At 39.3% G+C, this 25727-nt stretch overlaps 2 protein-coding genes and 1 long non-coding RNA gene across 4 annotated transcripts; 1 reads left to right on the forward strand and 2 right to left on the reverse strand.

Annotated features, from left to right (window-relative positions):
- Positions 1-811: 811 nt before the first annotated feature.
- LOC141796217 (tyrosine-protein kinase CSK-like) lies at positions 812-18392 on the reverse strand. 2 transcript variants are annotated; one of them, XM_074677204.1, is made up of 14 exons: positions 18135-18392; positions 17922-17998; positions 9906-10011; positions 9703-9816; positions 7665-7777; positions 5852-6071; positions 5174-5267; positions 4994-5059; positions 4020-4119; positions 3828-3918; positions 3669-3742; positions 2172-2367; positions 1969-2055; positions 812-1775 (listed from the first exon to the last, which is right to left on the reverse strand). In XM_074677204.1, exons 3-14 carry the CDS (start codon positions 9918-9920, stop codon positions 1590-1592), a joined length of 1356 nt encoding a protein of 451 aa, XP_074533305.1. In that variant the 5' UTR covers positions 9921-10011; positions 17922-17998; positions 18135-18392; the 3' UTR covers positions 812-1589. The 2 variants fall into 2 exon arrangements, with proteins under 2 accessions (XP_074533305.1, XP_074533303.1); XM_074677202.1 differs by having other exon boundaries at positions 17922-18392.
- Positions 18393-18534: 142 nt separating this feature from the next.
- On the reverse strand, positions 18535-23434 carry edc3 (enhancer of mRNA decapping 3 homolog (S. cerevisiae)). The gene is made up of 7 exons (XM_074678406.1): positions 23288-23434; positions 22878-23043; positions 22543-22766; positions 22118-22453; positions 21874-22027; positions 21391-21608; positions 18535-21288 (listed from the first exon to the last, which is right to left on the reverse strand). Exons 2-7 carry the CDS (start codon positions 23039-23041, stop codon positions 20954-20956), a joined length of 1431 nt encoding a protein of 476 aa, XP_074534507.1. The 5' UTR covers positions 23042-23043; positions 23288-23434; the 3' UTR covers positions 18535-20953.
- Positions 23435-24622: 1188 nt separating this feature from the next.
- On the forward strand, positions 24623-25599 carry LOC141795924 (uncharacterized). The gene is made up of 3 exons (XR_012598850.1): positions 24623-25088; positions 25170-25234; positions 25325-25599. It is a non-coding gene; the product is annotated as an uncharacterized LOC141795924 (long non-coding RNA).
- The last annotated feature ends 128 nt before the right edge of the window (positions 25600-25727 follow it).

Raw genomic sequence — 25727 nt, forward strand, 5'->3', positions numbered from 1 at the left:
ATTTAAAGTGAGATTATCAGCATCACAACTGGCATTTTCTATATGCTATTTCTCAGTATCTGTGGACAACCAAGCCAATCCAATTATGACAAAGTTCCCTACGACAACACTACACTGGCTGGCAAAGTTTGATGGTAAGATGCATGGTCTATCCTTTTTCTTTCCTGAAACTTATTTTTTTTATTTTATTTTTTATTTATTTATTTGTTTATTTTTATTTTATTTTATTTTTATTTATTTTATCTTATTTATTCATTTATTTTTAATTTAATTTAATTTCTTTTTTTTATTTTTTTTATTTTTTTTTTGGGGGGGGGGGTTATTGTAATGTTGTGCACTGGAGCTGGACAGACAAAAGAAAAAGGACAGACAAGCAGAAGAAAACTTAACAGAAGAATCTTGGAGCACCTGCTTCGAGGAACACTTCACAGATAGTCTGCTCACCTTCAGGACACTAAACTACACTACAAACTGAGATTACAAAGTTTGTTTGTTATCACGTTCAAACAATACCGCTACATAACTACAAATAAATACATTACCTTTTCACTTTTTATTTGAATGATTTGGTCTCTATCCATTTGCTGCTGAAACAAATGCATGTCTTGGTAAGAGTCACATCCTCACAACAGTGGGTGAAAGTGCTCATGGGAAACTGAGTTTTTAACGTCCAAAAACACCACTTTTTCCAGATATTCTTCACAGCACCTTCAAACTTGGACAATATTGGTTTAAAGATTGAGCTTTTTAAAAGATGTGCTTTCACAAAACCACACTTTTCTTTTCTTTATTTGCTGAAAATAAGAACACAATAAATTTTAAAATAAACTCTTTTCCTCGTTACATACAAAATCCCAACAGTTTGGTCAAATCCTAACATTTCTTAAGTTAAACACTTATTGATGTTGGATGGAATATTCTGCACATGTATAACCAACATGCATAGTCAAGACGGTGTGGTATGATATCAGTAGTAAAGGTGACATTTGTCTGAACTTGTGCTTCTTCTTTTTTTGGACTGACAGAGGAATAAAAAGTAGGCATAAAAGATTTAAAGTTATAAAAAAATGAAAAAATAAAGCTGCATAATTAAAGACATTTTAACTTAGTTTTTAAACGAAATAACTCAACATTCATGCACAATGGTGTACCTGGAATGAGTCAAATTAATACAGCCAGACATTATGTATCAAAATACAGTCCTAGCATGTTATCTTCTTTAAAACAGAAACAACGGATTCAACAATGAAATGATGCCAATAAGTGTGTCAGAGGATATTATTTAAGGGGCATAAAAGTATATTTCTCAGGTCAAGGCACTGTGGCTCTGAGGCAGCACTGTGTTTAAAGGAAGACCATCGAAGACAAGTAACCATTCACTTTTAATCACTACTGTGATACTGTTTTCACTTAGCTGAGGGATGACACTCGTAAACAGTTTATGGACAATATGTGAATATTTTTAAAGAACTCTACAAAAGGAAAAAAAAGTTTCCAATCTTAGTTTTATCCCAGGTTGTGTCCAAGTGGTCAAAATGAAGGAAGAAGAAGAAGAAGTCAGTTTTTTTTATCTGTTTCTCTCAGATCTCTCATTGCTTTTTTCCCATCCCTTGGCTGATGTGTTGTAGCCACTCCTTTAACATCTGAAAGCTTGGCCGAGCAGCAGGATCCAGGTTCCAGCACTGTTTCATGATGTTATACACCACTTCAGGACAGCCGTCTGGACAGTCCATTTTGTATCCCTTCTCCACTCGAGGCACAACGTCTTTTAGTGGCTACAGAGTGGAAAAAGGGAGGGTTGTTAAATAGTGTTCATATTTTATATCATAAGGTCTCATTTCACTCTCCAACCTGTTTAACTCAGCATGCTCAGACTTAAGGGCAACTAAATTTTGCCACTAAACTAAAGCTTTTATTTCTTCTTGGTAGTTTCTGTGTGAACCTTTACAAAAATATATTAATACTTACAATTCGTGGGTAAGGCACTCGTCCAAAAGAGTAAATTTCCCAAAGCAATATACCATAGCTCCATACATCTGATTTGGTAGAAAATCTCTAAAGATAAAAGGAGAAAAACATGCTCATTAGAAAACATTTCAATCAGTGGAAACTACAGAAAGCACAAATCACTCCTCTGGATGTATTTTCTTTCGTTGTTGACTCCACTGCACCTTTTCTCTGAGAGCCTCTGGAGATGTCCACTTCACAGGGAGCTTTGCTGTGTCCTGAGTGGAGGAGGCCTCCTTGGTCAGACCGAAGTCACTGACTTTGGCGATGTTGTCATCTGACACCAGAACGTTGCGAGCGGCTAAGTCTCTGTGGACGAAATTATTGGCTTCCAGGTACGCCATGGCTTCACAGACGTCACTGCAAAGGCACAAAACGATCAAATACAAAACCTGGAGATCATGTATGGTTTCACTTTCATTCATGGGAAAAAAGTGAAGAAATAGAGAAACTATAATGCCACGTTTTCTTGTGTGTCTCAGTCTCTTTGCACTTAAATGTCCCAGTTCTTACCATAGGCAAAGCTCCTTCCTTTCTTTACTACCACATTTATGCTGCGTGACTGTCACTGTTACCGTGTGGAATTGCAAATAACTGAGGGACTCCATGCATCTTTCACTGACTCTCTCATTCTTCAAAGTGGTTATGTAACAAGACCAAAGTGGAACAGATTAAAGTCTAGATAATGTGACATTAAACAAATGAAGTTGTAATATTAAGACAATCAGCTGTTGAACACGAAAGCTGGAAAATTACAAGAGTCTCATCATGTGGGACAAATAGGGTTGGTTGAAAGTTCAGTTCCTGGGATTTATGCAAGCTGAAGTTTCTGCACAATGTTCGATTAAGTCAGGACCACTTTTGAATAATTATAAATAAGCTTAATTTTGTGGCAAGACTCTGTTCGTGGAGCTGGGATGAGGGTGGGTTGCAAAGCTGTTTGTGGGGAAAGCAGCAAGAGAGCAGTCAGGTCAGGTCAGGAGCGGTGTTATGGGTGGGCCCAAAGGTCCCAGGCTCACCCTAAACTTTTCTTATACTTTTTATATTTTTACATCAATTTTAAAAAGCATGGTAAAATTTTGTGACTTCATGTTGTTAGCGTTAGATGCTCTGTCTTTGTGAAATGAGGTATTTTTTTTAGCCTGCTGGAAAAAACTTAGAAAATTACGAAACATTCAGCTTCATGTGGCCAACAACAGACAAACATTTTGGGAAAGACTGTAGATTTTTATTGTTTTATTTAACCGTGGTTAATGTTTTTGATCTACAGCTTATGATGCTTTAAAACCACACATAGTATATATTGTCAGTTATTTTTATTGATTAAATTAATGATATACAAACTTTCGTAACTTAAGGCTCAGCCAAATCTGTCTGGCCCACCCAGAACTGAAATCCTGGCTTTGCCCCTGGGTCAGGTTAAAGCAGTTTGAATAGAACAAATAAAGCATCATCTTGTAGCATTTACAAACCCAGAAATTAATTTTATATAAGGTTGCAAAAACTTATTCCACTAACTTTCAGGAAATCAAACACAAAATTTAAACATGGGGATCTGCTGACAACAACCAAACATGCTCCACAGCACCCATAACTCTCTCCACTACCTACTTTTAATGCTGTATAAATGTGATACTGTTTTTCAGTATAGTCATACTCACAGTGCAAAATTAAGAAGAGCATCTCCCCCAAGTACCGTTCGTCCTCTAGATCGTAAGTAGTCGACCAAACAGCCCTGAAAAACACAGAATCGGGACTTATCTTTCTAACAGTACACTAGTGGTGATGACAAATAATGACGTAGACAGCCACGCTCTTACCTTAGCCATGTACTCAGTTACTATAAACAAGCTCCCGTTCTCCTCCACTATCACCCCAAGCAGCTGCACCAGGTTTTCGTGCCGTAGTTGCCTGGAGAAAGAGGAAACAGCCAGATGGACATGCTGATCGGTTTTCGTGTTACATCTTTATGCATGTTACAGGAAAAGGAAAAAGTGTGTAGATTTCCTTACGTCATGACTGATGCCTCTGCGATGAAGGCCTGCGCTGTGGCGTCATGTTTGATACACTTCACAGCTACTTTGGTCCCAATGTAGTCTCCCACCATCACGTCTGTGATGATCAAACAATGAGACAGAGTTTTCAACAAGGATTGGCAGGAATTGTTCTGGAAATGTTGCGGTTCAGTTATTTCGTAACATTTTCCACACAAACTCCCAAAATAATAACATATTACTAGGGATAGACCAATTATCGGAGCCGATATCTGGCATTTTTAGGCATATCTGCGTCAACCTTTTTTTTAATCCGACTGCCAATGGAAACAAATTTAAAACTGCATTGTTGCGGCTCTGATGCAGTCGCTCTGAAGTCATTACTAAGTCCCCAGCACTGTCCCACACACAGTACCATCTGATTGGTTACAAGCAGAGCCATTGCTTGGGAAAGAGCCAATCAGCAGTCACTTTGAAATTTTGGATAACTTTATTTAACTGTAGAAAACTTGATCTATTTCTTTTTTTAAGTTTTCATTTAACTTTATAAAATATGCAGCTAAGCCTGGGAGCTGTTTAATAAACTTATTCTTAAAGGTATTTATTTGAAGTTAAGTGTTGGAGTTTGTATCGTTCAAAATTTGGACACCAATATTTTCACTTTGACTGCAAATTAATATTGGCTTCAAATATCTGTTATCGGCCTCCTTGACTACAAATTATCTGCATCGGTATCAGCCCAGAAAAATCCATATCAGTCTATCTCTACATATTACTGATACTGAATGTGTGTGAGCCATGCTGCAGAATTGGTTTCAGTCAGATTTTCATCAAACTGTTGCCCAACAAAAGTCAATGTTTTTTTTGTTGTTTTTTTAAAACTTTCTATTACCTATTATTAAAATTTTACTTCTCATTTTATTGTTTCAGTCTAGAACTGATTGCAGTGAGAATTTAGCCAGAATTAAGATTATAAATCTGAAGCTACTTGCCTCCAAACTCTCCTTTTCCAATAACCTGCTGCAGCTTCAGGTCCTTTCTGTTCATGGACCAACCACCTGTTGACCGTTCAAAGAGGAAAAACATGCAGCTTGAACAAAAAACAGTCTCATTCTGATTCACATAAAGGCAACAATAATGTAGCTGTGTAAAATTTAAAAGCAATAACTTACTCCTGGAGAACTCATCCTGAGCTGCTACGGTCCCTTCCTCCAGCTTTGGTTTTATTAGTTTGGTGCACAGGCCATCTGCATCTTTGGTGTAGTGCTGCAAACGAGGGAAAAGCAACAGATTATCAGGAGTAATAATTCAGATAATTCAGAATGTTGGATGTTTTTGTGCTTTCTTTGATTTTTTGTTGATTTTTGAAAGATAAAAAACAAAGAAATCCTGTTATTACAATTTAAAGAAGCTCTTCAAAATGACCCATAGAGGGCAGTAGAGTTGAATAAGCCAATGATTAAATGAAAGGCTGAGAAGGTTTTGACCTAAATAGATCAAATTGAACTTACACTTCCTCCTCTGTTCTGTTCACTGCAGATTTGACTGAGTTTGTTATTGATGTAAGTACGTTTCACTTGATAAAAAAAAAGTGTTTTTGAGAGTAAACGTCACAATGTCTCTTTGAGGTAAGAACTCTGAACCTCAGCAGACTGCTCGCTCTTCCTCTTTGACACTTCCTGTTCATTATTTGTTCCAGGAACTGAATGCGGTCTTTGTGGTTGGCGAGAGACACACACTGACAATTCAACAGGAAAGTAAAACGTATATACAGTAGATCAGAGCTCTACTTAGCAGCAGAAAAGCAACTTCTCTTTAAAAATAAAACAACAACCTAATTTACGCCCTACCTCAACCAGCTGCATGAGGTTTTCAAAGAAGGCCTCGTCATCGATTGTCAGCTTGCCGTTGTTGTAGATGATGCGGTAGTGCTCCACCTTGCCATCGCAGCTCACACACAGGGTGTAGTCGCCGGGGAAGTTGGTGCTCTCTCGCACCAAGAAGAGGCCCGTTTCGGGGGGGTTCAGCAATCGCTCGGCCTGGTCCCGAGTTATTTTACCATGAAACCATCTGTGAGGGGAAACACCAAAACACCAAACACAAACAGCTGAGATCCGCTGTGACTTTTTTTTTCTACAGCTGCACGAGTTATAATCAAAGTAACACCATCAAGTGAGGTTTTAGTAAGTGACACATATCAGAAAGTAATGCCGCGTGAATTTTGATAACTTTGGCTGCCACAATTACAGAATCGTAAAATGATATCCTGTAATTTTGAGAAGTGTCCTTTCTCCTACTCAACTATTTTAGTGGGTGGGTGCACTCAGTTTTACAACACCTCTCAGTAAATGCTGATACATTCCAACAGCATTAAAATACAGCCTCAGAAATGCCCTTCATCTGCTCTCAGTGGCATTATTTCCCACATTATATTTTGCATTTTGTATCTGGTTTCGTATCTATGAGGGGAAGTTAAAGAATACTGACAATATTGTTGACATGTCATAAACTCTTTATGAATTTAATTTATTTTATATAATTTAATTTTATGTTTATATATATATATATATATATATATATATATATATATATATATATATATATATATATAAACATAAAATTTAATTTATACAAAAAAAATTAAATTCATAAAGAGTTTATGACATGTGAACAATATTGTCAGTATTCTTTAACTTCCCCTCATAGATACGACACCAGATCTTCCAGGGACACACAAAACAAACCACTGTTAGGATCTATTCTGGGAAAGTTACTGATTAATTTCCATTAGCCACAGACGCAAGTTTATCTGACCTCATTATGCAATTCATCATGTTGTAATTATCCTTAAACGAGCTCTCAATGCAAATACCACAAACTCAGTTCTGGAGATCCAGAGGAGGAGATTAGTGTCGTTTGCATATCGTCTATAGCTATTTTTATTACGGAGAGGGTCACACAATGTACGGTTAATTTATTTGCATGTGGCTCCATGAAGAACGATGCATTTAAATATAGCACAAAAAACCTTGTTGGAAAGCTGAGATAAGATTTTTTCCCACAGAGGCAGATGATGAAGTTGATGTGGTGGATACGAACGTAGTTAGCTCTATGTTACATTAAATTCTTGTGTCCATTTTAACAACCTGATGTACCAGATCTTCTGTTTGTTCAGGTAGTTTTACCTTCATTTAGTCATTCCTGACTGAAATCTGTTTTCTCACTTTTTAGTGAATAAAACTTTCATTCACACCCGAGCACGTCTGTATACGGAAACCCGTCATGCGGACAAGAAGGGAGATTTTAGAGATTACTTCAGTCTGTCTGAAGATAGAAAAAGAAACAACAGGAAACTGCAGCGTTCACGCAAAGCTTAGCTGGAAACAGACGCAAGTGCTCTGCAATTACAACACAGCCCGACCCAACTGTGGTCTTCATTCACATAACTGAAGCGCCACAGCCAAGACGAACGGGCTGTATGCCCTCAGGAACCATGAGAGCGAGGAGAAGAGGGAAAAGACCGGCTATTTTAGCGGCTGCTGCAGAATCCCACTAAGCTGGAGTGAGATCCAGACTGCAGATACATAAATCTTTTAATTGACTGAAGTGTACAATTACATCGAGCATCAGAACTAAATTAAGCACAATAATCTTTATACTCACGGCATTAGACTCAGCTTGCCTCCCTGTTTCACACCCTCTCTTTTCTGAACATAGTTTGCTGGGATTGTTCCCTCACGACCTGCGGCGTTCTTAGCTTTGTACCAGTTTGGATCCTGAAACACAGAAGAAAAATGAAAATGGTTACATGAACTCAGTATTAAAACCAACATCCTTCCATGTGTGATAACCACTGACTGGATGAGAAGGTGGACAACACAGCCACTCTCCAAAAATGAGGTCAAAACTTGAAGCACTCCTCACTTTCCTTTATAACAAACAGGACATAGGTAAAACTAGACTCATTTTTTTCTAATGTTAACTTCTTCTAAACTGTTTATTTGTCAGAGAAGTTAAGCTTGGATAAGTTGGTTGATGCTACAAAGATGGTTGTGACACCAGGATTGACAGCTCATGGCCAATGCAGCTTCTGCAGCATAATTTGGTGAAAAAACAAACAAAGAAGAGGAGGAACACTGAGAGAAAACATGATGAAGATGAACAAATTTACAGAAAAGCTCCTGCTCTCACATGTCCCTTCACAGTGTGAGTCCCTGGCAGCTGGACTTGGTGGGTAGGGGCTGATCATAACATCAAATAAACGCTGCAGTACTCACAATTTTATCCCAGATTAATGATCTACTTTATTTTATTTTGCTCATTCTCTCTTTTTTTTTTTCCTCTCAACCGCTGAAACGAGTATTATTCCTAATTTTACATTCTTTTTTCGTCAATTAGTAAAAAATGAAGTAAAAAAAATTGTAGACTGAAGCAGACTTGTATGAATCTATGAGACTTTTTGCTTCTATATCAGCGCTACACTGCAAAAACTGAAATCTTATCAAGTGTTTTTGTCTTATTTCCAGGAGTTCATTCCTTTTTAGGCTCAATATGAGCCAAATTCACATGACCAATCCAAGAAAATGTCTTGTTTAAAGTTATTTAAGGACAAAAATGAGGTCTGAATTGCTCGTAACCAGTAAAAAAATCTGCCAATGGAACAAGAGAAAAGTTACTTGTATTAAGACATTGTTCTAGTCTCAAGGAAATTTTCAAGCAATTTTTTCTTGTTCCATTGGCAGATTTTTTTAACTGGTTACGAGCAATTTAAACCTCTTTTCTGTACTCTGTTAACTTAAACCAAAACATTTTTCTGGATTGATAAGTTGAAAGTGGCTCATATCGAGTATAATAAGACAATTTTTACTTAAAAAAAGACAAAAACATTTGATAAGATTTCAGTTTTTTGCAGTGTACGAGTACCTGAACATATCCACCATGTCAATCAATAAGTGAAAAATACCATACAGGAGTGAAAGATGGAGGATACGGTGGTCTGACTGCCTGTGATACTGTTTTGTTTTGTTTTTCTCCTGGGCACTTGTCACCAGTCAGAGTATGATTTGATAGAGAACATAAGTCTATCCAGATACATTTCTCTTTCTGTTTTGTAATTGAGTCACACTTCAGACAACACAAATGGAGAGAGCAGTGTTGTGATTCTGCACCAGAAGGATGAAAAAGTTTCATGCTCGCCTTATTCTGCACAGTTACCCCAGAGTATGACTTGTAAATATATATAGGCTCTGCTACTGATTTGTGCTACAGTAGCACTTTTCAACCATTTAGACACCGCCTGCTCACGATATATATTCTGCAGAATACTTCCTGCAGCATTTCCACATGAGCTCAAGGCAACTTTACCCTGAAATTATATAAAGAGGCCAGAAGAAAATATCCCGAATGATGTTGGGGCAAAAAGTGTTGTCTGCTTGTGTTCACATATGCAGGTTTAATTTCAGATAGTTTTCTGGATCCTCGGCCAGTCTGAAAAGGATTTAATATGTGTTGTTGAACTTTCATTATGTCAGCGCCCATCACTGCATATTTTGGCTTCACTTTTTTTATATAAAGGGTGGAGATGGACGCATGTTGTCCATCTTAACAAACAGTCAGTTGCTTAATAACTGAAAACAGTGAGTTTCACATTAAATTCATGGATGGAGCCACCAATGTAGCTTGTTTTACTGTTATACTGTACCTTTGTGACGATAATAATTGTCAACACGTCTCCTTTGTTGAAGGGCAGGTCCTGCTCTGATGTGCCTTTAAAGTTGTACCTGGCTACACATTCTGTGCCCTGTGGCCACGGAGTCTAAAGAAAAAAAGCAGATCAGTCACTTTTATCACAAAATGTTTTGTTTTTTATCCATTAAAGTTTAGTACTCCTGAAGTTCCTGTTACCTGGACCTCTGTCATGTTGAGACGGTTGAATCCTGTCACAGGTGATTCTTTCTAACTGCTACCATTAGAGCTGGTTAACACACCCACCCACACACGCGTTCAGTACCTGTGAAGAAAAACAGAAAGCAGTGAGCACAACGCCCCGAAGCTTCACAGATAATCATTTGACCACTGACACATTCACAGAGAGGCAGTGAATTTGTGGTGCTGCTGTGAAGGAGTGCACGCTAATATCAGAGCAAACAAGTCAGCAGAAAGCTCAAGAGTCACGAAAGATCTGCTGGTGTCAGTAAAAACAGCTCACTGATACAGAAAGCAGAACTAACAACTTTTCTTTTTTTAAACACCACTTTCACAACCGGGGTCGAATGTTTCCGTGACGTAGAGAAACAGTTAGCATGAAAGAAAGACTTCAAAGTAGTGACAACACCAAGCTGAAGCTCAAAACAGCACAGCGTGGAAAGACAGTTCATCCTGTACATAAAGGGGATTGAACTCATATACGTTTAACATGTTAGTCCATGTCTTTTTGACCAAAAATGGAAAAACTCTGAACCTCCAGATTCATCGCAAAGCCTCGTAGGAATCAAGATAGCTCTCTTCAACGCTGGAATGCAATCTTGTGGTGAGATCTGACCAGGCCCGGGGGACTCATCCAGCCCAGCGTCTCTCTGCGTCAATAAAGCAGCCACTGTGACAGCAACCTGAGGCCTGAGTCACCCCGGGGCCGTGTTTCCATGATACACACACGACAAATTAGAGCAGAGGCGTTGCAGTGAGATGATGACCTACGGATAAAGTCATCCCAAAAAGAAACCTCCGAACTCTCTTCCTCCCAAACCCCACTTCCTCTCTGCATCTCTTCCTGTGTCAGTTCCCATGGAGAAATGGTTGAGCTGAGGGAAAATCTTGGCTCAGATGCTTCTGTCACATTACATGAGGTCACATCCTCTGACATGTCCTATTACTACTCTCCTCTTCTTCCTGTATGACGGCTCAGATTCAAAATTCACAGATAAAGAAGCAGAGAGCTCAGAACACAAGAAATACAACAGATCCTCTGCTTTCATCACTCTTCATACTCCTCATTCTTAAAAGTTAACACACATCTGAATAAAAAAACCTGATTCCAAACATGAAACTAAAACCTCTCATGTGTCCCAGAGAGGATCCTCATCACTGCTGTGATGAGGATGTGGTGGTGGATGTTGTCCCAAGTGGAGTCCTGCAGCTGTCGTTCTGTACAGAGAGACACATTTCCCACCCTTACTCCACTTCTGTACATCCCAGTGTATCTTTCCTGTTACACTCTGACTTCTCCCACCATGCAGAGGATCATCACAGCCTTAAATAACCATCTTGAATAAATACAAAACAAAATATACACACAAAAAAACGCTGACACTTTCCCTTTAAGTGTCACCCTGTGGTCTCTCAGATGCAGCTTGTGATCCACCCACGTAAGATGTCTCAACCCCTGGGTGTTTTTTCCTACTGTTTTATATTTTTCACTGCATTTCACAGACAACTGACTTTCATTACAGTTATATCGCAGCTTTGTAATATTCAGCACGTCAAGACCAGTGGAAAAATATCCGACAGGTTATCTTGGAGATCTCTACTAAACCTTTGATTTATCCTCTTTTCAAAGAGATGAGTTATTCTGACTTTTAACGAGAGCTAGCTGAGACACCCACTTCCTTATGAAGAGTGAGTAACCATGGTTCAAACGCCTCTTTAAAAGTGAGCGACATGTTCTATTTTGGATAAGCCTGATGACTATATATCAAGGTGGGGACTTCTTACAGCTCAGCTCTTTATGGCTGTGTCTCAGAAGTCAATTTGCAGAAACAATTTGATGTTTACTTTAAATTTAATAATGAAAAACAACATGTCAAATGTTGAAACTAAAATTTTTACTGTGTATTGAAAAATTCATGCTCATTTACTGCTTGTACGATTCAAAAAAAAGTTGAGACAGAAATTGCTGAAAAATTAAAAAAACATTTGTCAACAAGATTGGTTATTTTGCAACATAACTTAGTACACACTTAATTAGAGAAACCTATTCACTTTCTTGTTAATCCAAATATTTAATTAACCAATAATGTCGCAGCAACTCATCGAATTAGGCACGTAGATATGGTGAAGACGACCTGCTGAAGCTCAAACTCAGCATCAGAGTGGGAAAGAATGATGACTGATGTGGCTTGAACGTTACACAGATGTTAGTCTGACAAACTACTGATTACTGGGATTTTCACACACAATCATCTCCGGGGTTTACAGAGAATTGTCCCAGAAAGAGAAAATATCCACTGCACGGCAGTTGTGTGGGAGAAAATGCCTTGTTGATGCCAGAGGTCAGAGGAAAATGGACGGACTGGTTAAAGATGATAGAAAGTTGGAACGGGAGATTCTCATCCTGGATGTGCAGCTGTCAAATCTGCAGCAACTGTGTGATGCTAACATGTCAACATGGAGCAACATCTCTGAAGAGATGCACCTTGCTGAACCTGATATGAATGATATATAGGAAGTTTTCAGGGAAAAAGTTGGTCTAATCTGATACTTGTAAGGTGTACATAATAAAGTGGCTGGTGAGCGTATGAAGACACGACTGTATAGTTGATATCTCTCCATGCTCCCTTTAAAAAAAATCAGTGGACAAATTTCAGTTTTCATTCACAAATGAAGGTTATATCTGCACCATGCAAAAAGGCAACATGGCAACTTCCCCAGACCCAAGTCCATTCACGACGGACTGAGATGTCATGTAAACGGTTCCATTATCTGAAGAATCAGAAATTAACGTTCTTTTGAAAATCAATGACACTGCATACTCCACTCCATACAGTCATCAGTGATGGGTACTTTTATAGGTACTGGCGGAATCTGTCAAAAGTACTGAGAACCGGTTCACGTAAAATCAAAAGGTACCATGTTTAGGTACCTAAACACACCCTTGTGACTGTGAGGAAGGGAAAGAATAGCCGATTTTCCATGATGGACATGAACACAGCATTGCAAGGGTATATACTGAAGAAAATATATGTTGAATTGAAAAATACATATATTTTATTGTTAAAGAAATTGATATTTTTTACCACATAACTACAAAAAAAGTACCGAAAATTGGTACCGTTGAGTACCCGTACTGATTGCCAGGTACCCGGCATTGGTACCGTATCATTTCAAATGTGAAAGGTACCCATTCCTAGACATGGATGTCCTATGTAACTTGGAAAGTCACCGTTAAAGCTGAGCCATGTATACAGGTTTTTAAGCAACATATGCTTCCATTCAGACAATGCCCTCTTCAGTGAAGACCTTTCACTTTTCATCAGGAGAAGATGCCAAATCATATTATTCCCATTTCACAACATCAGGGCTCAGTAGTGGAAGAGTCCAGGTGCTTAATTGACTTGGTTGCAGTCCTGACTTGTTGCCCAATGAAAACAGTTGATGCATCTCAAAATAAAGAATACATACCTTTGGCAGCTAAATCCTCTAATAGGCAAGAATCTGACAACACATCACTTTCAAAAATGTAAACTCTGCTCTCCTGGGTTTACAAATTTTAACAGTTTATTAAAGAAGAAGTGCAACACGATATTTCACATGTTGTTTTAACATTATTCTGTAATAAAAACAGGGTTTATATGATGCACAAACCACCAGCTTTTGCCTTCTATAGTCCCCCAACTGTTTAGTCATTACGGATGGATGTTTTATGGTTTTAAAATAAGAAGATGTATTATGAACCCAGGCAAGCAATGTGTAAGGTTTTTTTTGTTGGTTTGATTGTCACTTTGAAGTGTCCTTCAATTTTTTCTCAATTCCTTTTTTCAATGGATGCACCTTTAAGTAAGACATTTTTATAATGAGCATCTGTCAGTATTGTTAAATGACTAAAAGCGCATCAAAATTGTTGAATGCAAATAGTAGCTTTTTACTTTAATAAATTAAAAAAGAAAATAAATAAATGAAGGAAAGAAAAAAGAAAAGAAAAGGTTGTTCTAGCTGTGTAATGTGTTCTTTCTGTTCTTACACTTATAAAACTTTTTTTGGACTATTGTTTAGCACATCTGGTAGAAAAGACTACAGTCTGCAACAAAGAAATAATGGGCGAAAATCAATTAAATAGATAAATATTTTTTATTATGATTATCTACTTTTCCTTTTTAATATTTTAAGTATTTCCTTCACTGATAAATCCTTGCTAAACTCAGTGGTTATCAATCCGTTTTTAGAGACACATCTAGTTCTTCCCCTGAGAACCATGTATGTGCATTTAAAGTAACAATGCTGTACATTCCAGCTATTTCAACATTTCTGCCTGGACCATACAAAGTCATATGAGTTAAAATTATTCATATGAATTCTAGTTAACGTAAATGTTATCATCTGGTTACAACAGATCACTTTATGTCTTAACACAGCTTTTGGTGAAAGAGTAAACTTGATCTTATCAAGAGCAGACTGAATCAGCAGGCTCAAGGCTGACATGCAGCAGCTCTTTTTAACTTGTCTCTTTATGAGGCAGTGAATGCATCTCAGCAGCAGGCCACCAGCAGCTGAGTGATGGAGTCACTGCGCTGCTTCCAGAGAGCTCTACATGAAGCCAAAGCTCGCTCTTTTCAAGGGAAACACAAGGCTGTCATTGTGTGTTAGTGGAGTTTCTCTGGACCCGCTGCCTCATTGAGAACTTCATCACTATCAATCTGTCCAGTGAGAAGCTCTGAGGTCAGCAACGCTTCATCTGCGCGGGTCTGGAGGTTTGACCTGTACTTCACCTTTGATACTGGAAGTGCAGTGAGCTCCTGTCCACCCTGCTATTATCATCATGAGACATCTGATTCAAATGTTCACTAAAGCGTCAGCATAATTCCAGATCAGTGATATGATACAGGAACATCTGACTGAGTGATACGGTCCATTACAAGTGGAGTGATGACACAACTGCAAGCAACACTGTTAGATATAACTTAACTACAGTCCACACAAAGAACAAATATACTGGAATCATGAAAAATCATTATTAAAGAGGAGTAACATCTGATCAAACAAAGCTAAAGGAGATATGATGGCACATTTTTTCCATCTTTAACAATGCCATTGTTCAAACTAAACCAGTTCATCAACATTGAAATCCTGTCTTATGCAAGTGAGTCGTAAACTGAACTGTACAAATGAGGGGCAGCCCAACTGCACGGAGCAAGACAGGACAGGAATGTAGAAATGTCTTCTCAGGCCTTGTTTGGATCTGCCACTCCCTCCGATTCCTGCAGACAAGATCTGAGGAGAAACCGCTGATCGTGTCTGTTGTTGCAAAATCTGCTGTGATACAGTGAGGAGAAAACGCAACCAGTGGTCCTGAATTTGCAAATCTCTTACCCATCATCAGCTTGATGCACACATTTTTATACCTATTATTCTATAGCACTACAACTAACAAGGCGCCTTTGAGTGCCTCAGTATCTATATAAATAATGTCAGTCTGTCAAATGTCATGTTGAAGATCAAATCAGTGGCACCGATACGTTCAGGCTTTACAGGAAAGCAGTGTCTTCTTGTGGCTTCCTGTCACATTTTGGATGCCTGTGCTGCTGTCACTTCCAAAAAACTGAGACATTTAACCTCTTCAGATCTCAGTTTCAATGTAAAGAAATGCTAAAAAACATAATAAGGTAAATCCCCTCAGTGCTGCTTTTTATAAATGCGTGAGAGCAAAATTGCTCATCTTGGTTCCTGTGCCTATTTCTTCAAGTAACATGATTGGCCATCTCAAATCATTCAAAAGATTTGACTAATTTTATTGGTTCTTTAATACGCCAAAATTTCCTTCAAGCACTCTTTAATTGAACTTTTTTGATAAAAACGTTACCACCTTTTTTATTCACTCACTTTGTCTTGAACATGTATGACAAGGATTAACAAACTTCAATAACATCCAGCTTAATTTAAAGCTCAAATCTATGGCTCAACAGAAACCTTGTAAAAAAAAAAAAAAAAGTAAACAAAAGCTGCCTCGTGAGCAAGCAGTTATTAATTTCAACTGAAACCTCCTCCTACTACTGGTTTCAAGTGTTTAAAATATTGAAATACAACACTGATATGCTGATGATGTGGTTTATTTTTCTTTCTCATGTGGACTTATTGGTTTTCCTTACAGCCTGTTTCTTAAAGATGGGGTGTTGTGCTTTTTAGAGGGTTTATACTGTCTCTTTTGTATATTTGAAATAGCTTCACATGATTTGCAGCCCCAAAAAATCTCTATTATTTTACTCACATGTCGGTGTTAACCCTTATTTCCAGCCTGTGTCTGAAACGCCTTGTTTTAGCTCTCCAACTCCACAAACCCCCTTCTCCCTGATTGGCTAGCCCTATAGAGGCCTGTCCGGGGCTGAGATACAGGCAGACTTTGGTGTTTGAGGCCCCTCCAATGTATCATGAACCAGTTAGGAGAGACCACATCATTTCAGAAAGTCTTGTGAAACTCTCGTGCTAGTTTCAGAAAACTGTAAGTGTTGCTTTTGTGCTCCTGCATCCGTCCTCTACATCATCCTCCTCTGCAGTAAGGGATTCTGGGTAATCTACCCCTCACCATCCTGCCTCAGAAATCCTCTCTGGCTGCTTTGATGCTGTTGCCCTGTTATCATCATGGAGCAGCATGCTCAGCAGGCAGGCAGAACAAAGCTCTGAGTGAAACCAACAAGTATCTCTGCTGAACTCCACCAAGCCTCCATCTGGCATGTTCACAAACAAACACAAAGAGTGGTGTGAAGTGTGTGAAAAGAGGCAGAGGAGAGGCCAGCGGCTCACCCAGCTGAAACTGACAGCCTGCGGGAGGCTTTAAAAGGAAAACACCTCTGCCTCTGGGCAAACAGCTGGACCCAGCAGCAGCAGACTCACTGAAACCACTGTGTGCAGGAGAGGAGAGGAAGTACGAGCGCAGGGGTAAACTCTGCAGCACAGGCTGTCATTGTATCACTTTAATGGCTGTCAGTTTTGCCTGTGAGGCTCTATAACACCAACCATTAAAGCAAATGATATGGTACACAGCTTGAATACAGTCTTGTTTCTCATAAATAAACTGCTGAAAAACAAAGATGCTTCAGAGTCATAAAGAGGGAAATGAACTCCTGTCAGTCAGGGGAAAATCCCACTTTAACTTAACTTCAATCCAAAGTTCAACCAACACATGGACAGTTTTGATACTTGTGACATTTGGGGAGTTTATAGCTCCATAAGTGGATGCATGTAACGGAAGACACACCATGCAAGGCAAAGCAGCCATGCATGAGCAGATGATTGACACTTCCTTGTTGTAGTGCTTAGCATATTCATGCAGTGCAAAGCTGCTCTGCTGGTGCAGTTATCACGCATAACATATCACAAGGCAGGAACTTTTCTCATTCTGTGTCACTCGCTGTATCCCTCCCTCTTCTTAGGCCAGGCAAGCACCAAGAAGCTGCTGACCTTTGAGGGGATTGAGCCTAAAAGGGGCATCACCCTAAAAACTGACTTTCTTTCTGACTTAAACAGACTTCACTCAACTTTTGTTTTCTCGTTCTTGACTTCCCTTCACTGCTTTGCTTACACTTCCGGGTGTTTTGATCTTTGAATCAAAAAGGGAAAGGACAATCAAACTGAAATGCGTTTCACAACTCTCCTCTGCCACACATTTACTTGAGGGCAAGAAGAGGGTTTTAAAACCTTGTTTTTGGGCTCTGTGACAGCTTTGGTGCACGCTCTGCTGATACCATGATCACTATCAACACTTTTATCTGTTATGTTTGGACGGAGCTTTGTAAAGAGCTACATGATGCAAGTGCTGCAGAACAGATGCCAACGGAAGTGGATGAAGTTTTAGGGGGAAGGTCACCTATTTAGAAATCACGTTTACTTTAAGTCACTTTAAGTGTTTTACATGCATTTCGTATAAGAAAGCAGAATAAACACCTGGATCTAAATTCATGTTTAAGCAAAGGCTTCTTTTTGAGATGAACTTACCTGTATGCGTGAAAACCCGAGAGCTTCAAGTCAGAAACAGGTGATTCTTCTACTGTTCCGCGTCCCTTTTCATCTGACTGACAGCAGGCAAATCCCCATTCACGAAACAAACAAGCAGCAGTTAAAGTCGAAGCTCAAAAGCAACACAACAAGTCCTTATGAGGAAATGAAGTGCGCCTCAGGTGACCCGAAGCTTCAGCAGTCCAAAAGTACCTCAATAAAAAGCAGGCAGGGCTGTGATCGGCGCGTCTCCTGTCAACATCTGGAAAAGTTGCCTTATTTATGAGGAAACTTTTCTTCTTCTGTGGTACCGAAAATCTTTTGTGAGACGAAAAAAGTAAAAAGGAGACTTAAGAAAACAGCAACACTACTGGATATGAACTGCAGCGGATGAAAAGCTGCTATCAGACTATAATTAGCGTCAACTTCTCGCAGCCCCACTCCTTTTCCCTGACAGAAACATTCAAGTTTTGCCCCACCTTGATTTCGCATTGCACATGCGCGTTGCCGTCAGCTAAAAATGGATCGCCGGGTCTATCTGTGTGAAACTGGTTAAAGAATCCGGATCATCACTGATAGATAAATAAATGCTCAAAGAAAGTGAGTTGTTGACTATTATTTTTTTATTGTTTCAATCTGCATATATGACAACAAGACTGCACAGGATGTATCTCAGCAGTGAACTTTGCTCCCAAAATGGAAACAATTGTGCTGTCTAGACAAAAACTCCCACCCGAACGCCTCTGAACTGCAAACTGACCTCTCATTGGAGCAGATATGAGAACTTTCATAAGTCAACGTATTACATCTGCATTTAAACAACTTAACTTTCAAACAGAAAGTGTGTGCAGCAGGCCGGATCACCACAGAGTACCTGATATTTCTGTGAAGAAACTCTAAGGTACATTACAGCAGAATCAGGAAGAGTGAATTGGGTGCGAGTTCATGGCCCTCTGGTGGCCAAAGACTCGTTTTTACTTCACATTCAGTGACTCTGGCTGATTACCCCAGGCCAGACTTGTCTCAACAGCTGAGACTTTACACATCAGGCCGCAGGAATGTTGGAGAAAGGACAAAACCTGTGTGCTCAACAGCGATTTTCAACACTTAAACAGTCGTGATTTGACAGGTTTACACATCCTGACAATGTGTGAACCTGTTACTGACCACAAACAAACAGGATCAAAGGTCCCATTAAGAGAAAGATTAATGTGCATCTTCTCTTCTCACATTAAACATAGGCAGTAAAAATGCAGACATCTCCATGCCTTCAAAACAAGCAGCTATTCTCAAGTTAGATTCACAGTCTTTAAGTATCCTGTGGTTGTGGACACTTTAACAGGCTTACTGCGTAATTTCAAAGGATGAAAACGGTGCTCAGTGCAGATGACAAAGCAAATGAACATCACATATACAGAGCATCTACACTCTGAAAATGAAAGCGTTGTAAACTGACACAAGCATTAACACAAAAAAGGCAAAGCAAAATGTTGACATTCAAACTTGGATGCTTAAGCTTAATCTTGTGGTTTGACACTTGAAAAGGACCATGCCAGTGGTTTAATCTACATACACTGGATCTCAGTTTTGACTTCTGGATTGATCATTGGAAACCAATAGAAATTTCCCATACAACACAACTTTGGTGTGCATTGAAGAAAACAAAGCACCAACATTAAATGAAGATTGTATGAGGTAAACAAGCCCAAAGCTAGCTCTGGTATGGTCCTTGAGCTAATGCAATAGAGTCAAAATGGAACGAGAACAGCCAACTTTATAGCTATCACTACACTTCTCTGTAAAGACTGAGCTTTTTCTAAGCAGTTTAGGTTAAGGCATTCAACACTGGTTAGACAATAATGACCCATCTTAAATTCAATTTTTGTTCAGTAATAGTTTGCAGAAAGTCTTTTTCAGACCCTTACAATTAGTTTAATGGTTACAGACAAAACAAAGTCATGATGAAAATACCTAGTAGTCCCATTTTTTGTGTTTTTGATGAAAGTGTACATTTTTCTGCACTTTTTCTTATTGCAGTGACTGTGGTGGATTTCAGATTGCATCTGAAGGTGTTAAAAAAGGAAAAAAAGAAAACAAAACAAAAAAACAAAACAGGAAACATGCCTCTTGTCTCAGGAAAACCAGCTCAAAGATCAGCTGAACTGGAGATTGCTTTTCAAAAGAGGTAAGTCCTGACTTTTGTTATAAACTATATTAACCCCAGTTTGCCGACCTTACTTCCCACTGCTGACAAGACAGCTGTACTGGATTTCTAATCTGTGTCATCTTATCAATACTCTTGTTATCAAGAGCTCTAATCTAACTTATCACATTCCAACATGGACAAAAACAACTTCTGGTCTCTGGATTCTTTCCAGTAGCTGCCAATTTCAACACTGGCTCAGTTTGAAAACGCAGCATTCACATAAATGCCAAATATTCAACATTTGGTCGGACAGCGTTTCTATTCTAAAGAAACAGTAGACAAAGACAGGATGAGGAATTCTGCCGGCAAGAGTAATAAGAAAAAGAGCTTGATTTCTGTAGTCTCATTTAAAGAAATATCACAATGATGCATTTGCATGTGTCACATATATTGGATCTTTTCACTCTGGTTCTGTAATGAGGTGAGATCACAGAGATGTTCAGACATTTCCTATTTAAGCTCAGATTGTCTTATCCAATTCAAATAAACGTATCTGTTATCATTTTTACATCAAAGTATTATTTATGAAAACCTCTAATGATTATCTTTTAACACCATGTTGTAATATGATGTAAACACATTGATATCTACATGAAGCCTGTGATGGTCAAAAAGCTCTTTTTTAATCAGAAACATGCTCTTAATCCATATAGGACCAATATTCTGCACAGTGGTCCTTCAATATGAGGCAGAAGTCCCATTCACATGTCAAAGGACGAGAAACTAAATGATGAACTGAAAAAGCTCTGGAATACACTGTAAGGCGCCAAAACCCACATGGTCATGGAGGGTGAAGATTCAACTTGTCATGTTGGATAACATCTCATTATGGTGAGTGCAAGGGGATGACAAATTTGCAGCCAAATGGAGAAAGGTACTTAATTCCCACTTCCTGGAACACCTGGCGAGGAATACCGATGTCACACAGGTAAACACTGCCAGCCCCTTCTGCCAGGGGCAGCGGAAGGCAGAGAGAGAGGGACCACTTGGCCTCCACTGCCTGCCTCTGTCCACCACCAGGAGGGTCTAAGCTGAGCACTGGAGCTCGGTTCTGGTTGGCCCAATCTGCAGCTGCTCTGTACCAAGGCTGATCCATCAGGAATGTGTTCTCATGGCAGTCCAGGCAATTAATGATCAGGTCCACAGGGGTGTCTGGGAGGTCTGTGGAGTCAGGAATAAAAATTGGAAAAACACACAGGATTTAACACTTGAACTGCCTCTAACACATAATGAGGAAATGAAAGGGCAGAACATTAAGCTCACCTTTGATACTTGACACCTGTTTGCCATTGGTTTTGCTAAAGAGTGTGAGCTCACTGGTCACAGAGTCAAGCATCTTGACAAAATTTGGGAGAAACAGGATGATTTCCACTTCATGATTGGCCAGATGGCGGCCACAGCTGATGCCCTGAGCTCCCTGAACATGAGGGCCACACAGCAGGGCCACTGTGGGACGCTGGTGTAAATTTTTTGGCGTAAATCTGCAAGAAAAGTAAAGATTCATTTATTCTGTATCTTGTTGTGCATACTTCTTGATACCAATCATCTTTGTTGAATGAAAACTGTAAATACTGATTAGTCTAAGACGAAACTCTTGAATCATCATACGCACACATTTATATAAGTTAGTAAATAAATCGGTGCTGCTCCAGCCAAATTTTTATTGTTAGCTGATAATTTTTGTTTGAAACTAGCTCATCAGGCAACAAAAGTGATTTGTGCCTAAAATCATCACTACTTTCTTACCGGTTGGGTCCACCAAGCAATGTAAGTGCCATCTGACTTGCACACACTCCAGTCATCTCAAGTCTGCGCTCCAGTGAGAGACCATGACGCTCAGCGACTGACAGCAAACGCTTGTGTAGTTCATAGGTTATACTTGGCACAACAAGCCCAGAGTCTGTTTGAAAGAAAGCAACAAATAAAAGTCAGTCTACTTCAGATTATTTACCAAGCCCAGTTATTCTATGTCATTATTATGTGTACTTGCCAGTGCAGTACTCCTTAGCCCCAGGCTGTGGTACAGTGATCTGTCTGTACACAATAGGTTTGGCCTCCAGAATGTTTTCATCATGACGATACCTCGAGGGCGTCTGCTCTTGAGGTGTCCCACGTGACCTTGCACCATTACGTCGCTCTGATGTGTCAATTTCTGAGAAAACTGCTGCTTTGTCAAAAAGAGCTAAGTTTCCCTCAAAATCAAAGTCTGTATCTAGCCCGTCATCCATGCCGTCCCCGAAACACTCATCGTCTCTGTGCTTCTGACCATTTTTCACCCCATTCTTTTTGGGAGTCACTTGGTTTCCTCCCCGACTACTAGATGACCCTGTCATCAGAAAAAAAAGCACAAAGATAATGAACAATGGTGACAAATGTGACATACATACTGTCAATGTCATTCTTCATTTAACCTACATGAGTTGTGTCTTCTTCGAAATCCTTTTTGCTGGCCTGGTACATCTAGGTGTCGTTCCCCATAGCTTTTTGAGCAGTGTTGAGGTGAGTTTAGTTTCTCCACAGACCTGGGGTCACTCTTTGGGACTGCAACTGGAGCACTACTTAGTTTTGCAGATGAAGAGCTGTTCTTTGAATTCCCATTTCTGATATCCAATATCTTAAGTTCCTTTATGTCCATGGCACTTCGGGACAAAGGACAAAAAACAACATTAATTAAATCAAGAGAGATCAATGATGAGTAATGAGCTAAACATGAATAAAACCAGCCTTGGAGCGGAGTGCATTTGGCTTACCTAAATGTGACCTCAGGAACAGGGCACTTGGTTCCATTGTGGAACGGCTGTCTTAAGGAGATGGTTTGACTGGTCTGGTCCACAGACACGACCTCTCCTTGATAGACTCCAAGCGTTGGCCCACAGTTGATTGACACTAAACTGCCTAGCCAATCCGCAGCCATGACTGCAAAAGAAGATTAATTAAATAACTGGTTAAAGTAAAAAATATATTTCTGGAAAACTTTTCATATTTCACTTTCTGTTAAATATTAAAATCATGGAATTCGGAAAAACTCATGCCTAGGTGTTAGCAAATTGTTATGCTAGCTAACGAGCGTCTGCGTCGGCTTGTAATGAGCTAACAAAGTTAACATCCAGAGTTATTTTGAAAGGAAAACGCAGTCCTTGAAAAGGGCCTGGGATTTCACCTGTTAAAGATCAATGCCAAGAAAACTCTGTCCAATATCTCAGATGAGTGAAGTGTCACGGTAAGTGCTGAAAGGGAAACGCGGCTCTCGTGAACTGTTAGCTATTAGCTTCTTGAATGGTTGGTAACTGCCGCTAGCTGGATGACCACTTCCTGCTATTAGGCCTTTTCAGAATAAAAGCACAACCAGACTAGACGTTGCATAAATAAAAGCCGACAAATTACTGCCCGTTCCCAAATAATAAGTAATGATAATTTTAAAAGGTATGTTCGGTAAAAAAGGATAAATTACAAATAAATAAAAAAAGGAAACATAGATGGACGGTGGTAATAACTTACACGTGACAACATTTAGCTAAAAACGTTGGTGGCTACTTATTGAAGAGTTGTTTTTATGTATATAATAATAATAATAATAATAATAATAATAATAATAATAATAATAATAATAATAATAATAATAATATAAAATGAAGTGACCAGATAATGATAAGAGCAGACTCTTCAATACTGCTTTGATTTGCCTCATATACTGCAAAAACTGAAATCTAAGCCAATGTTTATGACCTTTTTGAAATTGTCTTATTAGCCTCTATTTTAACAACATGTACCTGGGAAGTCCTGAAAATGTATTATTTGAAGATATTTGAAGACAGAATTACACTTTAATTATTTGTAAAAAAAAAAAAAAAAAAAGGAGGCAGACTATTCTTCTTCTTACATAATGTAACCTGTGCTGTCATGATGGTGTACCAGGTATCCCATTTGGATTTCAGGTGGAGGTTGGGACAAGATTTGAAGATGGATATTAATTAATGGATGCATCTCGAAACTTTAAGTCAGAAAATAATGTAGCCATACCTAGGCAAAGAAACAGCTTTGTATCTGCTCAGTAGCATGCAGTATTTCACACTGAGCTGGTGAATATTAGTATGTCTACATAGTCATGATACAACCTGACAATTTATCACATGGTTGCTTATCCCTGGATAATAATTTGACCCCCAGTTCCTCAAAAACCACCTGCTCCAGAGAAGAAAAAAAAACTAATGCAAAAGCCAAATAATCCAGCTGGAACATTGGCTGCTGAAGATAATTAATCAGCGACAAGCTATTTGTATCACCCTGTCGGAGATGGTCTCAACAACGTATGTCAACAAACAGCCTCAGGCTCAGTGAGATCATGTGGAGACTATCCCAGAAGTTTAAGCACATGACAACCCCCACCCCTGTGTACATGGGTAACCATGGATACCTAGTTCAAGGGCTGAACGCTGAAAAGCTTGCAATCAAAGCTGTGTGAAGCTTACCAGCAGATTAAGGGAGCATTGTCTGTAGACAGGAGAGAATCTGTGCAGGATGGTACCGTAAGACCAAATCATATTTGGCAGGCACAAGCCATTTAATCAAAAAAAGATTTGATCAGATGTTTAAGAATAGAAAAGGGTGTATTTAACACACTTAGAATAAGATTAAGTTCTGCATTTGTTCACATCCACACTTTAATTATCATTCAGTGTTAAAACTAGTTGTTGACCATCAAGCAAGCAGTGGAAATATCAAGACACATGATCCAAGAATAGCCACACACGCCAGCAGCCACCTTTGTGTGAAAATCTACCCCTGTCACAGGGGCAGATATGTGTGGGAGGTGAGGACTGAAACATCTCTCATATGAAGAGACGAAGAGCTCGGACAGAGGAAGCTGCTCCAACATGTTCAGACCAACATGCAGAAGTTCGAGTCCATTTTCTCTGACAGACCTCGACATGTGGGACACAAGATCTCGTTTTGCTGCCCAGGTGAGACTCAGATGAGGCCTTTTTTTCTGGTTGAACAGGTTCACAAACAGTTGTTTAAAAGGCATGATTTTTTTTTCCTAGACCTCAGCATGGTGTAGCATGGCAGCTGTCTCTGGGACAGGGTTTTTGTCCAAAGTTAGCACCAGGTAAGAGGGGAACTTTTACATTTTTAAAGCAACTGAGACAGTTAAAACAATATCAAAGTTAAAGCTATAATGAATTCTGTCTCGTTATAGCTCATGTGGGAGCGCTGGTGGCCTCAGACACAATGATCCAGGTCTGCGGAAGTGGCAGTCATTGTCCCACCTGGAGCCTGAAGCTTCGACATGTTCCTTTCCTCCATCTCCAGGGTCTGAACTGAGGGCTGCCAGGGGTGAGCGCAGCTTTAGACAAGCTGAAGTGGGACGATGGATGCAGGATGCTCATGAGCGTCTGGACAGTCAGTTCAACAGTCTGAGAAACAGAAACTCACCGGTGAATTACAACAAAACTGCTGCACACTCCCTCGACGTGAAGCATCAGGCGAGTGAGAGGGAAAATGTAGAGATCTGTAATCTACCTCTGTTGATTTTTGCCCCTCCTTGTTATCATATGCTTTGTAATCTTTCTGCTTTGGACTACTGTGATTTCATGTCAAAG

This window comes from Halichoeres trimaculatus, unplaced genomic scaffold (genome assembly GCF_033239565.1).
Source record: "Halichoeres trimaculatus isolate MK-OKI-2021-1 unplaced genomic scaffold, fHalTri1.1 fHalTri1_scaffold_10, whole genome shotgun sequence".
NCBI classification, from domain to species: Eukaryota; Metazoa; Chordata; class Actinopteri; order Labriformes; family Labridae; genus Halichoeres; species Halichoeres trimaculatus.

Excerpts from the sequence above, each read along its gene's own strand:
- LOC141796217 (XM_074677204.1), bottom strand. Across the intron at positions 5,268-5,851 it reads ACCTCATGCAGCTGGTTGAG|CACTACACCAAAGATGCAGA; the intron begins GTAGGGCGTAAA and ends CCTCGTTTGCAG. Across the intron at positions 2,368-3,668 it reads GCTCTTCTTAATTTTGCACT|TGACGTCTGTGAAGCCATGG; the intron begins GTGAGTATGACT and ends GTGCCTTTGCAG.
- edc3 (XM_074678406.1), bottom strand. The coding sequence starts at position 23,041 with ATGGCTGCGGATTGGCTAGGCAGTTTAGTGTCAATCAACTGTGGGCCA. Across the intron at positions 22,454-22,542 it reads TCGAAGAAGACACAACTCAT|GGTCATCTAGTAGTCGGGGA; the intron begins GTAGGTTAAATG and ends TTCTGATGACAG. Across the intron at positions 21,609-21,873 it reads TTGCTTGGTGGACCCAACCG|ATTTACGCCAAAAAATTTAC; the intron begins GTAAGAAAGTAG and ends CTTTTCTTGCAG.